Raw genomic sequence first — 14,561 nt, forward strand, 5'->3', positions numbered from 1 at the left:
GGTCTCTTTGTCCCTAGTCCAGCACTCTAGCCACTGCTCCACACTGCCAGCCAGTGAGCATTACTTCTCATTTTATAGCTGTTCTGTTTGGAACACTTGTTAACTTATTTGGGATATCAGTGGTTGTGGGACTTTGAGCTTTCCTTGGTCTAGAAAAGTGGCTGATGGTGTGTGTGTGTGTGTGTGTGTGTGTGTGTGTGTGTGGTTTTCTTTCTAGTAAACATTTCTGCAGCCTCCACCGCTGCCAGCATTCCCCGACCGATTCGAAAAAGCCCAAATGGGGAGTTCACGACAACTTCCCCTGGCCTTTTGTGGGAGTGCAGGCACCTGGGGAGGCTGTAGAGGGCAGGATGCTAGGTGAGGAGGTTTAAAATGAAAGGAAGGAGACTTGGCAAGGTAACTGCATCAAAAACCCGTATCCCATCCATGAGATTTTCATTGACCATTTCAATCCTCTTTGATCATTTTCAGACGGCATTTCTTTATTCAGTAATGTACAATGACGAAATGCAGGATAATTTTTTTGGCACAGCACAAATGTTATCCTCATGACAATGCAGTGAGGTAGGCTTAGGCAGAGAGAGAGAGAGAGAGAGAGAGAGAGAGAGGAAGAAAGCGGGGGGGGGGGGGGAGAGAGAGAGAGAGAGAGAGAGAGAGAGAGACAGACTAGTGTAAGATCCCCAACTGAGCTTCATGACTGAGAGGGATTGAGACACTAGAAGAAGTAAGAATGGATATAAAAACTTATGGAACATGCAGAAATGGCGAAACTTACTGGAAGAATAATAAATCCAGATAACAAACATTTTTTTAAAATAAAAGAATGGAAATGGTTTATTGAATATTTACAGATAAATTGTAAACAGATAAAAACATTAGCAGGATTATTGTAATAACCTGCCGTTTTATAAAAGTATATATTTACAGTAGATAATTAAACGAGCAAGTTAAATGAATTTGGGTATGCAGAAGATATTAAAAAATAAATTTAAGGAACCGCAGAAAGAGGGGGGGAGGAAGTCAGATTTTGAAACGTTAAATTGATTGTGAAACTAATGAAAGGTATAAATTTGAAAAGTATAAATAAAAAACTAAGGGGGGTGGATTGAGACAAATGGATGCCTTTGTTCTCCCCGGCAGGAAAAACCACCAGCGGGCCATTGAGGCTCTTCAATCCAGCCTGGAAATGGAGGCGAAAGGCCGGGCTGAGGCGCTCCGTCTGAAAAAGAAGATGGAGACCGACCTGAACGAGATGGAGATCCAGCTGGACCACGCCAACAGAAACAACAGCGAGCTAGTCAAGACGCTGAAGAAACTCCAGCAACAGATCAAGGTGAGAAAAAGATCACGAGGAAGGGAGGGAGAAGTCAGGCGGAAGAGAAACCGTTGCCTGGAGGGGATGGTCTTCTGAGGAAAAGCTTTGCAGCTTAACACAAGTTGGAGAAACCCCCGGGTTGCTTGCTCTCCTCAGACAGAGCTGGCAAGGTTGATCTCAAGACCTTCTGTGGTCTTCTTGCTTGTTCTACCGCTGAGCCAAGGCTCTTGCCCAGTCAAAATGTGAACCGAAACGCCTTTCTTTCCAACACCCTACACTGAGCAATGGCTCTTTTCAGGGCAGATTATGTACAGTTTGGCAGAGTTCAGATTGGGGTGTGGGCAGACTGGTCTACAACCAGTGTAAATGAGATGGAGTTTGATAGGCCAACAGCTTGACTCAGCCTAAGGCAGCTTCCTAGGTACAGGTTGTAGCTATCCAAGTTCTGAGAGTAGACCCATTGAAATGAGTGGAACTGAGTTAGCCACACCAAACGATGTTGCTGATTTCATTATTTGTAACCCACCCATCTGACCGGGTTGCCCCAGCCACTCTGGGCATAAAAACACAATAAGACATCAAACATTAAAGACTTTCAGACACAGGGCTGCCTTCAGATGTCTTCTAAAAGGTGTATAGTTATTTATCTCCTTGACATCTGATGGGAGGGTGTTCCACAGGGCGGGTGCCACTACTGAGAAGGCCCTCTGCCTGGTTGCCTGTAATTTCACTTCTCGCAGTGAGGGAACCACCAGAAGGCCCTCGGAGCTGGACCTTAATGAATGTGACTAATATTAGGTACAGTGCTGTATGTGCAACCCATCTTGTGGATCTGGGGTGGTCCCCAGCCTGACTCCACTGGCTACTTTTCCACCTGCAGGACCTCCAGATCCAGATGGACGAGGATGCCCGCCAGCATGAAGAGCTCCGGGAACAGTACAACCTCCAGGAGCGCCGCCTCAGCCTTCTCCAAACGGAGCTGGAGGAAGTTCGCACCGGCCTGGAGGGCAGCGAGCGCTCCCGCAAACTGCTTGAGCAGGAGTTGGTGGAGGTCTCCGAGAGGCACAATGAACTCAATGTCCAGGTGGGGACAGAGGATAGTCACCTGCCTGTCTTGGGTGTGGGTTGGCTGACTAGCTGGGCAGTTTGATGTGCAGCATGTTGAACCCATTGGTGAAACTAAGCAGACGCATGCCCTGCTTAGACCGGTCAATGGAGAGCGGTTCATTAGGGCAAATGAGGCAGCGCTGCTTCACTAGTCTGACCGCCCTTAGCCAGCCCCTAGAAGTCATCGACTGGCTGGACGCAGAGGAATGATGGGAGGAACTGGCTGGGGAACCCAGAAGGGAAGGAGGCTCAGAGGCTGGGCAGTGGTGGTGGGATGCCGCCGAGTAGTCAGACTGGGAAGAGGACGTGTCGGAAGCTGAAGGAGTAACAGGGCTTAGTGAGATGGGAGAGTCTGTGGCAGATAGAAGTCCAAAATCAGAGGCAGAAGCAGGAGAGGAGGGAGGCCAAGGGGCAGAGGTGAGCCCAGGTGGTGAAGAGTCATGGGTGTCTCTCCCTCCTGCTGTGACAAAGCTACCCTCCCTGCTGGTCTCCCAGAACCAGCAGAGGCATGAAGAGGGTGGAGGAGAAATTAGCCTCATACAGGAACAGTCTCAAATTGTTTGGGAAAAAACCCTGGAGATGAGGGGACAGCTGTGGGGAGGTGGGGACTTTCAGTCTTGGCAACTGATTTATGTCTAAGACCTAACGGGAAGGAGCTGCTTTGCTTGTTAGGCCGCACTCTCCGCCAAGTCTGTGAATATAATGTTTTGGCAAATAAAGAGTTAACTCCAACCTGGAATGGTGTGATTTACTGCTGGCTCACTCTTTGATACTGTCCATCTGCCTTCTTACTTGCCGCCGGTCCAGATGGTGGCACTCCCTGTTGACTTTCCTCCTTAGTCGCATTATAGCCCCTTGCAGAACTCAGCAGGGAGGCAGGGACCAAACTAGACTAAGCTGGCTCTGCCTGTCACTGGTTTTGGTGCTGCCTGTTGTTGTTCTCCTTGCTTTCTGTCCTATCAGGCCCAGTGGGCACCGGCCATCATTACAGGCAACTGTCTCAAAGCATGCAATAAAAAAGAAGCATTCAGGCACCAGAACAGGCAGTCTGGCTCTGCATTTCTGCGACGACGTACGCAATTGCTTACCCCAAACTCTTCTTTTCCCTCTGCAGAACCAAAGCCTGCTGGTGATCAAGAGGAAACTGGAATCTGACCTCCAGCGCATCACTAATGATCATGAGGAGCTCATCAGCGAGTTCCGAACGGCGGACGAGAAAGCAAAGAAGGCAGTGGCTGATGTGAGTTGCATCCCTGCCGAATAAGGCTCAGTGATAATTATAGCCTATTATTTTTTGGTGGCAAATAGAAAGGGCTGATCCTTTGTGTATCACTAATGTGAGGTTAAAGGATGAGGAATCTCATACTCTTCATTCATGTTTGTTTATTTTTTAATGACACCTCGGTCAACTCCAGGCTATCACTATTTTGCAGAAGGGACTGTGCACCAAAAATTAAGGTTTGCACAATTAAATTGGATTAAAGTGCTCTGGTACAACAATTTAAAAAAACAAAACAAAAACCAGGCTATTTGCAGTTAGGAAAGTTATGGGGAAAGTACACAGAGACAATCAAATACAGTAGATAGCATTGCCTCACTTTCCTACAAAGATATCAGGATGCACGCTCAATAAACAGGTTGAGGCCAGCTACTTGTGTTCCACAGCCCTGAGTATCACTTAGCATTCCCCTTCCTTCTGTTAGGCTGATCTGAATACATGAGAGGGAGCCGAGTTCTGACGCTTGCTGCTCTTGGTGATTCTAATACTTACTTCTTACCCTCCCCACCCCTTCCAGGCGACCCGCATGGCAGAGGAGCTGCGCCAGGAGCAAGATCACTCCATGCACCTGGAGAGGATTAAGAAGAACCACGAGGTCACCATAAAAGACCTGCAAGTCAAGATGGAGGAAGCTGAGCAAATGGCCCTGAAAGGAGGGAAGCGAACCATCATGAAGCTGGAGACCAAGGTAGGAGGACGCTTCCCCCTTGCCTCTGACCTCGTCCCCAAAATATGTTTCCAGACCAAAGATGCAGAGAGAGGTGCTGAATCTTCAGATTAACCCCAGACCTGCCGGGAGCAGAGAACCCTAAGGGCCGCAGAAAAGGCAGTTAAGAGGAGAAATCATTACTTTTTTTTAAATCGGCATCCGTCTCAAGAAACAATGGAGTGTGCTTCCAGGGGTGGAGTCAAACTGCTGTGTTAGCAGCACCAAAGCGACTTCCCTGGGGCACAAGCCAGGGCAAGGTGTATGGAAGTCCTGGGCTTCTCACATGACAAGACCTGGCTGGTGTGGTCCAAAGGAAAGCAGAGCAAGATGTTTGGAAACAGCTTGGCTGCAAGAGTTGCCAGAAGGAGCCATACAACACACCATCCAACCGTCTTAGGGACTCCACTCTGGATTTGTGTGGGGTTATTCCTTAGCTGCTTCTCCTCCTGAATATGTCCTGCAAGGCAGCAGGGGTTTAGGATCAGAGTTTTCCTTCTCCTAGATGGGCTGCCTTCCCAGGCTGACAAGTCCCATCTGCCCCTCAGGGAAATCATAGAGGTCCATCGAATGATGTGCAGGAATTGGACAGAGAGAGGTTTCTCTCTCTCTCTCTTTCTTTCTCTTTCATATAATGCTAGAACTCACGGTCACCCAGTGAATTCAGTATAAGACATTGTCTTAGGTCCTTTGGAAAGGGCTGTAGCCCTGTGGTAGGAAATCCTTTTTGCACGCTGGCAGTTCCAGGTTCAGCCCCTTGCCCAAAGCCCTGGACAGCTGCTGCCAGTCAGTGTAGACCAGGGCTCAGCAAACTTTTTCAGCAGGGGGCTGGTCCACTGTCCCTCAGACCTTGTGAGGGGCCGGACTATATTTTTTTTGGGGGGGGGAATAAATGAATTCCTATGCCCCACAAATAACCCAGAGATGCAATTTAAATAAAAGCACACATTCTACTCATGTAAAAACACCAGCCAGGCCCCACAAATAACCCAGAGATGAATTATAAATAAAAGCATTGTAAAAACATGCTGATTCCCGAACTGTCCGCGGGCCAGATTTAGAAGGCGATTGGGCCGGATTCGGCCCCCAGGCCTTAGTTTGCCTACCCATGGTGTAGACAGTCCAGAGCGAGAGCTACCAAGGATCTGACTCGGTTTAAGGTAGCTTTCTACATTTCCACGGCCTCTATCTCCCCCATCCAGATCAAGGAGCTGGAAACAGAGCTGGACTCGGAGCAGAAGCGCCACGTGGAGACGATGAAAATCGTGCACAAGAACGAGCGTCGCCTGAAGGAGCTGGTCTTCCAAACAGAGGAGGACCACAAGACCAACCAGCGCTTGCAGGAGCTGGTGGAGAAGCTGCAGAGCAAGATGAAGACCTACAAGAGGCAGATCGAGGAAGCTGTATGTACCAGGGGTGGCCTTGAGCATTATTCCTCTCTTCCCCTGCCTCCCACATTGACTAGGGGGTGGGGAATCACATATGGAACAGGGGCTTCCAAACTGTGGTCCGCAGGTGGCTTGTGACCTGTGGATTTGTGGCTGAAGGTGGGAGGTGGAACATCTTGTTGCATTGAACATTGGCACATTTTTTGCTCTATAAGACTCACTTTTTCCCTCCTAAAAAGTAAGGGGAAATGTGTGTGCGTCTTATGGAGCGAATGCAGGCTGCGCAGCTATCCCAGAAGCCAGAACAGCAAGAGGGATTGCTGCTTTCACTGCACAGCGATCCCTCTTGCTGTTCTGGCTTCTGAGATTCAGAATATTTTTTTTCTTGTTTTCCCCCTCCAAAAACTAGGTGCGTCTTGTGGTCTGGTGCGTCTTATAGAGCGAAAAATACGGTATTTTTAATTGCTCCTTTCGTTTCTTGTGTTCTGCTCTATTGCACTGCAGTCTAAATTCCACGGAATTCAAATTGGAATGCGATAAAAATCAACACATAAGGAATAAAAGAAGCCCTTTTATTTGAGAGGGCCATCAGGCTTGCTTCAAGGGCGCATGATGTGCAGCTGTGACGTCGCTGCCACTTGCCGCCATCTGCCACCTCACTCTGCTTAACATCAGGGATCCCAGTGTAATAATAATAATAATAATAATAATACTCTAGGAACAATGCATTTCGGCTTCGGTCACATCCACAACACGCATTTTAAAGCACATTTAAAACACAAGTCTCCCCCCACAGAATCCTGGGAACTGCAGCTCTGTGTGGGTGTAAACTACAGTTCCCATGATTGGGGGGGGGGGAGCCTCAACTGTCAGGAGTTCCAGCTTGGCCCCGCAACTTTGGGTGCCCAAGACCGTGGGTGCCATTCAGCGTGCACGGCCCTGGCACTGAAATTTGTGGGTGCCTGGCCCCTTCATGGGGAACTTTGTGGGTGCTTGGGCACCCAGGGCCTCAAGGAGTTGGCACCTAGGTTGACTGTTAAAAGTGGTACAACCAGTGGAATATTGTTACCGATGGATAGCAAGCCCGTGAAGCACTCTGGAGTCACCCCTTGTTCCAAGTAAAGCTTTTATTCCAGTTGCAGTCTACATCATCCTAAATTCACACTACAATTCCTATCATCCCTGACCATTGGTCCTGCTAGCTAGGGATGATGGGAGTTGTAGTCCCAAAACAGCTGGCGACCCAAGTTTGGGAAACACTGCTTTAAACCTATTAGCCATCTCCCCGTCGCTTGTGAGGCTGACTCACACCTCACACCTTGCGAGTCAGCATTTCCACTTAACGCAGAGTCGATACTCGCAACACTCCCAACAGCTACGAATGTGAAAGTGGTAGAAATGTGCAAAGATATATGGCGAGGATCGGATGTGTTCCTGCTACGAGAGGTTTGGGGAAACAGTTAAACGCAGGCACGCAGGCCGAAAACTGTTTCTCAAGGCGCCCAGTACAAAACAACCAAACTCTTTCCCCCCACTTCAACTCCCTATAGGAAGAACAGGCTAACCAGAGTCTGGCAAGGTACCGGAAGACTGTGCATGAGTTGGACGATGCTGAAGAGAGGGCTGGGATGGCCGAGTCGGCCCTGAACAAACTACGCACGAGGCACAGAGTCTCAGCAGGGAAAGCGTTCACCTCCGTAGAAATAATCCAGGTGGCCAAGTCCTCCAGCTCCTCCAAGTCAACGGCTGAGGAATAGCTCCCGTCTCTTTGAACCTGCAGCTGGTAGGTGTGCTATTTCTGCCCTGGTTTTTAAGTGATCTTGGAGGGGCTCCCTTTAACCTCGGTGAAATATACTCGGGGTCCTGTAGTGATTTCATGCTCTTTATTGCGGCTTGTAAAACAGTGATTGAATTGCCCCCCAAACCTCAGGATTTTACATACATTATTTACACAACGAGTCCCGTCTGATTGGCTGATTCTGCTTCCCTCCTGGAGCCTGATTGGTCTTTTCCTGCAAGCCAATCAGTTGTTGCATTCTAGGATCCCACCAGCCTAATAGGCTGATTAGCTTCCTCCTGGAGCCTGATTGGTCTTTTCCTGCAAGCCAATCAGTCGTTGCATTCTATGATCCTACCAGCCTAATAGGCTGATTAGCTTCCTCCTGGAGCCTGATTGGTCTTTTCCTGCAAGCCAATCAGTTGTTGCATTCTAGGATCCCACCAGCCTAATAGGCTGATTAGCTTCCTCCTGGAGCCTGATTGGTCTTTTCCTGCAAGCCAATCAGTCGTTGCATTCTATGATCCTACCAGCCTAATAGGCTGATTAGCTTCCTCCTGGAGCCTGATTGGTCTTTTCCTGCAAGCCAATCAGTCGTTGCATTCTATGATCCTACCAGCCTAATAGGCTGATTAGCTTCCTCCTGGAGCCTGATTGGTCTTTTCCTGCAAGCCAATCAGTCGTTGCATTCTATGATCCTACCTGCCTAATAGGCTGATTAGCTTCCTCCTGGAGCCTGATTGGTCTTTTCCTGCAGGCCAATCAGTTGTTGCATTCTAGGATCCTACTTGCCTATTGTTCTAGGATCCAAGCTTAGTACACAACACTAGGGCTGGCTACTTTTTTGGGGGGACGGGGCTCAAGGTCCTTCTTGGCTAACCCTCTGTGGAAGTGGTGGGTGTGGCAGAAATAGGTGTGACCTCACCCCACCTTCTCTCACCCCCAGTCTTACATGGGCTTGCGTGCTCAGTTCAACTCCTTCTCAGATGATCTGCACAGATCAGCTGAGCAGGAAGAGAATTAGGAGCACAAGAAGAGGCTTATCTAGTCCAGCATCCTGTTCTCTCCGTGGCCAATTGGATTAATAATAATAATAATAATAATAATAATAATAATAATAATAATAATATTTGTATCCCGCCCTATACCCGCAGGTCTCAGGGCAGCTGCAACATCAAATCACAATATAAAAACACAAAACACATCATAAAAACAAAAACAAACCAATAAACTCCTCCCCTCCCCAACACATTTTGAAAGGGCATTGCTCTGCTTTGACTACATTACCCTCCAACATTTCTCCAATGAAAATAGGGACGTCCCATTCCATAATGGAATGTCACAAGAGACTAGGGCCCTGCGGGACTTGACATTTTTCCGCAGGGCCTGCGAGACAGAGCTGTTCCACCTGGCCTTTGGTTTGGACTTACTCTGACCTTTATGTTTCCCTCCCCTTATGGTTTTGACTTTTAAAATGAGGTTGCATTTTAAATTGCATTTTAACCTGTATTTTAAATTGATTTTCTTTTTTTCTTATTATATTTTTCTGAAATTTTATTGGTGTTAGCCGCCCTGAGCCCAGCTCTGGCCGGGGAGGGTAGGGTATAAATAAAATTTATTATTATTACTATTATTATTATTTTACTATTTATGCCCCACACATCTTATTGAGTTGCGCTAGCCACTCCGGGCAGCTTCTAATGTATATAAAAACACAATAAAACATTAAACATTTTTTAAAATGTTGCTGGGGCACTGTTATACAGTGGTTCCGCTCCTTCCTCCTGGGCCGTGTTCAGAAAGTGGTGGTGGGGGATGAGTGTTCAGACCCCTGGGCCCTCACTTGTGGGGTGCCTCAGGGTTCTGTCCTCTCCCCCATGCTTTTCAACATCTACATGAAGCCGCTGGGAGAGATCATCAGGGGATTTGGGCTGGGTGTTCATCAGTATGCGGATGATACCCAGCTCTACCTTTCTTTCAAATCAGAACCAGTGAAGGCAGTGAGGGTCCTGTGTGAGTGTCTGGAGGCAGTTGGAGGTTGGATGGCGGCTAACAGATTGAGGTTGAATCCTGACAAGACAGAAGTACTGTTTTTGGGGGACAGGAGGCGGGCAGGTGTGGAGGATTCCCTGGTCCTGAATGGGGTAACTGTGCCCCTGAAGGACCAGGTGCGCAGCCTGGGAGTCATTTTGGACTCACAGCTGTCCATGGAGGCACAGGTCAAATCTGTATCCAGGGCAGCTGTTTACCAGCTCCATCTGGTACGTAGGCTGAGACCCTATCTGCCTGCGGACTGTCTCACCAGAGTGGTGCATGCTCTGGTTATCTCCCGCTTGGATTACTGCAATGCGCTCTACGTGGGGCTACCTTTGAAGGTGACCCGGAAACTACAACTAATCCAGAACGCGGCAGCTAGACTGGTGACTTGGAGCGGCCGCAGAGACCACATAACACCGGTCTTGAAAGACCTACATTGGCTCCCAGTACGTTTCCGAGCACAATTCAAAGTGTTGGTGCTGACCTTTAAAGCCCTAAACGGCCTTGGTCCAGTATATCTGAAGGAGCGTCTCCACCCCCATCGTTCTACCCGGACACTGAGGTCCAGCACTGAGGGCCTTCTGGCAGTTCCCTCACTGCGAGAAGAAAAGCTACAGGGAACCAGGCAGAGGGCCTTCTCGGTAGTGGCGCCTTCCCTGTGGAACACCCTCCTGTCAGATGTCAAAGAGAACAACAACTACCAGGCTTTTAGAAGACATCTGAAGGCAGCCCTGTTTCGGGAAGCTTTTAATGTTTGATGTATTATAGTATTTTAATATTCTTTTGGAAGCTGCCCAGAGTGGCTGGGAATTATTATTATTATTATTATTATTATTATTATTATTATTATTATTATTATTAAAACTTCCCTAAGCAGGATTGCTTTCAGATGGCTCGGGGTGTGTGTGTCAGATAACGCCATACACTCCAACATTTCTCCAATGAACATAGGGGCATCCTAAGCAAAAGCAGGACTTTCCGGGATCAAATCAGAAACTAGGTTGATTTCTCTAAATCAGGGATGTCCCTGGAAAATAGGGACACTTGGAGGGTATGTGACTGTCCATGAATCAGGATCTTTTTCTGTATTCCTTCTCCAAAGAATTGTGGAGTTGGAAGGGACCACAGGGGTCATCTAGTCCAACCCCCTATTCCACTGGCTCTTGTTTGTTTGCCCCTTCCGTGTTTGCCCTTCTGCTCTCCCTTCTTATCCTTTTGCAACTGACGTTGTCCGAACTGTGCTTAACTTTGCAGGTGGATCAACGAAGCGTCTCCATGCAGCTGCCTCTTGCAGGACGGCTTCCCTAGAGAGGACTGGAGCAGCTTAAGGCAATGGAAAAGACACCCGCAGAGAAAAAGACAGAGGGGAAGTTGCAAGTGAAGAGAATGGGGAGAAATGGGGGTTATCAAAGCATCCACCATATACAGGAGCTTGAAACTCCATCCCTTCTCCCGGAGCGTATTTTCTTTACCAAGAAGGTTATATTGATATGTTTTCTGAGTTGGAACAAGTCTGTTCTCCGTGCACCCTGCTTGCATTTTCATGTCAAGGACGGAAAATGTTACGAAGGCGAGGCCTCAGCTGTCTCCTGCAAAATAGTCCTGAATGCATAGTCTTAATAAAGCTTAATCCCATAGAAAACAACCTTGGTGAGCTCTTTTTCTTTCTTTCCACAACTGTGCATGGATATGTTGGTTTAGCAACGATTTTGAAGAGAGGAACTGTTTGCTTTTCTTGATTTGTATCCCGCCCTTTAAATAAACGCCCGGGGCAGCTTATGATAAAAAATAAAGGGTGCATCAAATACTTAAATAAAATATATAAAAATACTACAGATAAGGGGAACCTCTGGCCCTCCAGACGCTGTGGAACTACAATTCCCATCAGTCCAGCAAGTCAGGGATGAAGGGAGTTCTAGCTCAGAAAGATCTGGAAGGCCAGAGGTTCCCCATGCAGTGGTACCTTGGTTTTTCAAGTGTAGTCTGTTCCGGAAGACCGTTTGACTTCTGGAACGTTCGAAAACGAAGGCGCAAAGGGTGGTATGCAGAAAACAGGGAAAAAATAACGTGTACACATGTGGAAGCCGTTCGACTTCCAGGGCACGTTTGAAAACGGAAGCATTTACTTCCGGGTTTTCGACATTCGAAAACCAAAACGTCGGCTTCTGTGGCGTTTGAAAACCAAGGTACCACTGTACCTGCTTCACATGCCTATTCAGAAAGAAGTCAATGTGAGATAAATACAGTTATGTGGGTTTTCCGAGCATGAGAACATTTTCTGGGAAGGGAAATGCTATCCAAATTAGGGTGATTTGCCAGGGATAAGTTGTTTTGGGGGTTCTTTCCCCCTGATGCTATATATAGCATCACACTCTCCTTGCTAACTAGGCCCTGTTACCTCTTCAGCTTCCTACACCTCCTCCTCCCAGTCCTTCTTCCTCTTCCTGGGAAGCCCACCACCATTCCCAGGGCTCTGATTTTTCTTCCTCTGGGGGTTCCCCCCACCATTTCTCTGCATCCAACCAATCCATGTCACCATTTATCTTTTCCACACTTCATTCCAGCAACCTCTCCCCTGTTCTTAGAGAAACAAAGTTAAGTGGGAAAGTTGAGAGATTACCATAAAATATTTCTGGCCAGCTAAGATTTGCTGCATTATATATTCCTGCTTGGGGTGGGTAGGGACTCAAATACAGCTCCGAAGTGTTTCATTTTCCCCACCAACAAAATACCTCTTGAAAAATAATACTGTATTCACATGGCACTGCGTTCCATTCATGCATTTTTTAGCTGCCCTAGTTGCAAAGCTTTTAATCTGTAAAAACCTTAAAAAACAACACTCCTGCCACAAATCAATGCAGAAACAGGGCAGTCATTCATGTTCTCACCTAGTGTACTATTGATGCCCAATTTTGCAGATTTATCTGGAGAATTAAAGATGGTCATCCTTATGTGCACTTGCTTAGGAGCAGGGATGGGCACTAAAAACAAAGGCTTTTATTAAATTCAGTAGTTCTTGCACCCAATGAAATCTATGTAAGACAGCACAATTCTATATGCAGGAGTAAGCTCTGAAATTTAGTTGTGCTTGCTCCCAAGCAAGTGTGTATAAGATCTGAAAACTCTTACCATATTTTTCGCTCTATAACACGCACCCGACCATAACACGCACGTAGTTTTTAGAGGAGGAAAACAAGAAAAAAAATATTCTAAATGAAACAGTGGATGTATGATTTTTGTGGTTCATGCTGTGGCCACAGACATGTGATCTGACAGTGAGTTTGGAGTAGCCCAATGCAAAAATCCTGAGGATCCATGTGGATCCATGCTTTGTAACCACGTTTTTGCACCACTGCGACCCTAGGCAACAGTGGGTGCGTGATTTTTTTGGTGCAGGCTGTAGCCATGGACATGCTATGTTATCTGATGGTGAATTTGGGGTGACCCAGTGCAAAGATCCTGTGGATCCATGCTTTGTAACCACGTTTTTGCACCATTGCAGCCCCAGGCAACAGTGGGTGCGTGATTTTTTGGTACAGACTGTAGCCATGGACATGTAATGTGATCTGATAGTGAATTTGGGGTGACCCAATGCAAAAATCCTGAGGATCCATGTGGATCCGTGCTTTGTCACCACGTTTTAAATGGGGAGGGAAGGAAAGCAAAAGTCCCCCCCCCCCAAGCCAGACAGGATATACGAAGTATGATTTCTTTTTTATTTACGGTATTTCTTTTTTGGCCACCTCTGTCACTGCAACCTTTGCTCTGTGCTTGCACACTTTTGGGCAATAGGGCATGTAACACACTTTTTTTCATCTGCCAAGATGTAGAAAATCAATTTTAATGTCCCTATATAAAATGCCTAGTGAAGCAGAAGGGTATTACATCAGCCACTGTATTAAGGCTAAACGTTTGAAGAACAGCTCTCTATGGGGGGGGGGACTAAATTCCATTTTCAATCAATTGTTATTGTGGCAGCAATTATCAGTGTATAGCAGACAATGAGGAAAAGAACTTTAAAATATATATATATATATAAAACATTCTCACGTTATACTTCTTCAAAGAAGAGTATGAGGCTTTTAATGAAGGGGAGAGGAGAGATGCTGTAATCCTCCTGGCTCAGGAAATTCTGATTTACCAGCCGCGTGTAGAAAGTATAGATTAAGATATTTGATATACAGCATATAAATCCAGAGATTTCCATGTCTCACTCTGCAATCCAGCCTGCTGTTACTTACGAGCAGGGAAGCAGGGTTTCTCTTCCAAGCAAGCATACTGTCTCCCTCCAGCAGTACATTGCTTGGAGAAGCTGTAATTTGGAAGGGGCCTGGGGGCAGGGCTCTCCGCTTTTGGAAAAGAAATGAGAAACCTACCATTGTAAAGCAAAGTCGTCGTCGTCCCCCCCACCACCACCCAAGCCAGCCCTCTCTCTCTCTCTCTCTCCCACTTGCGTGTTTTTCGGCTGCCTGCGAGTCCCTAGAGCACAGAGAGGAGGAGGTGGTGGGCTGGAGCCTGCACGCAGTGTGTGTGACTAGGGAAGAATTAGAAGGAAGGATGGGATCCTTTCCTTAACCCTCTGCTTGCCAAGAGGGCAGGGGATTCCCTGCTCTTTGTTGAGTTTGAGCAAACGCAGCAACAGAAGCGGGTGGGCAGTAAGACCCTGAGGCAGAATGCAGGAAAGCTTCTGCCTTCCCTCTTCCCTCCGCCCGCCCGCCCGATCTTATTTTTGCCTATTTTGTCCCTGCGCTCCGGCAAGTCAGCTCCAGGGACCACACATTCGCTCAATAACACGCACAGACATTTCACCTTACTTTTTAGGACAAAAAATCTGCGTGTTATAGAGCGAAATTTACGGTACTTTACCAATCACTCGTAGCCAAGTAAGGTGTCTTGATTTTAACAATGTGACAGTAGAGGCTAATTCTGGATCCACATGTCCATCCACAGTG

At 47.3% G+C, this 14,561-nt stretch overlaps 1 protein-coding gene and 1 long non-coding RNA gene across 2 annotated transcripts in view; both read left to right on the forward strand.

The window, feature by feature from the left end:
- The window catches only part of MYH16 (myosin heavy chain 16), a 58,039-nt gene extending 46,785 nt beyond the window's left edge, over positions 1-11,254 (forward strand). Inside the window, exons 38-44 of the mRNA XM_083474119.1 lie at positions 1,141-1,333; positions 2,196-2,399; positions 3,537-3,662; positions 4,219-4,389; positions 5,610-5,810; positions 7,346-7,578; positions 10,864-11,254. Of these exons, the coding sequence (XP_083330245.1) occupies positions 1,141-1,333; positions 2,196-2,399; positions 3,537-3,662; positions 4,219-4,389; positions 5,610-5,810; positions 7,346-7,552 (1,102 nt within the window). The 3' untranslated portion in view covers positions 7,553-7,578; positions 10,864-11,254. The remainder of the gene's footprint in view (positions 1-1,140; positions 1,334-2,195; positions 2,400-3,536; positions 3,663-4,218; positions 4,390-5,609; positions 5,811-7,345; positions 7,579-10,863) is intronic.
- Positions 11,255-12,740: 1,486 nt separating this feature from the next.
- LOC310693765 lies at positions 12,741-13,641 on the forward strand. The gene is made up of 2 exons (XR_014519379.1): positions 12,741-13,093; positions 13,278-13,641. It is a non-coding gene; the product is annotated as an uncharacterized lncRNA (long non-coding RNA).
- The last annotated feature ends 920 nt before the right edge of the window (positions 13,642-14,561 follow it).

Source organism: Podarcis liolepis, assembly GCF_965112155.1.
Source record: "Podarcis liolepis genome assembly, chromosome: 14".
Taxonomy (NCBI): domain Eukaryota; kingdom Metazoa; phylum Chordata; class Lepidosauria; order Squamata; family Lacertidae; genus Podarcis; species Podarcis liolepis.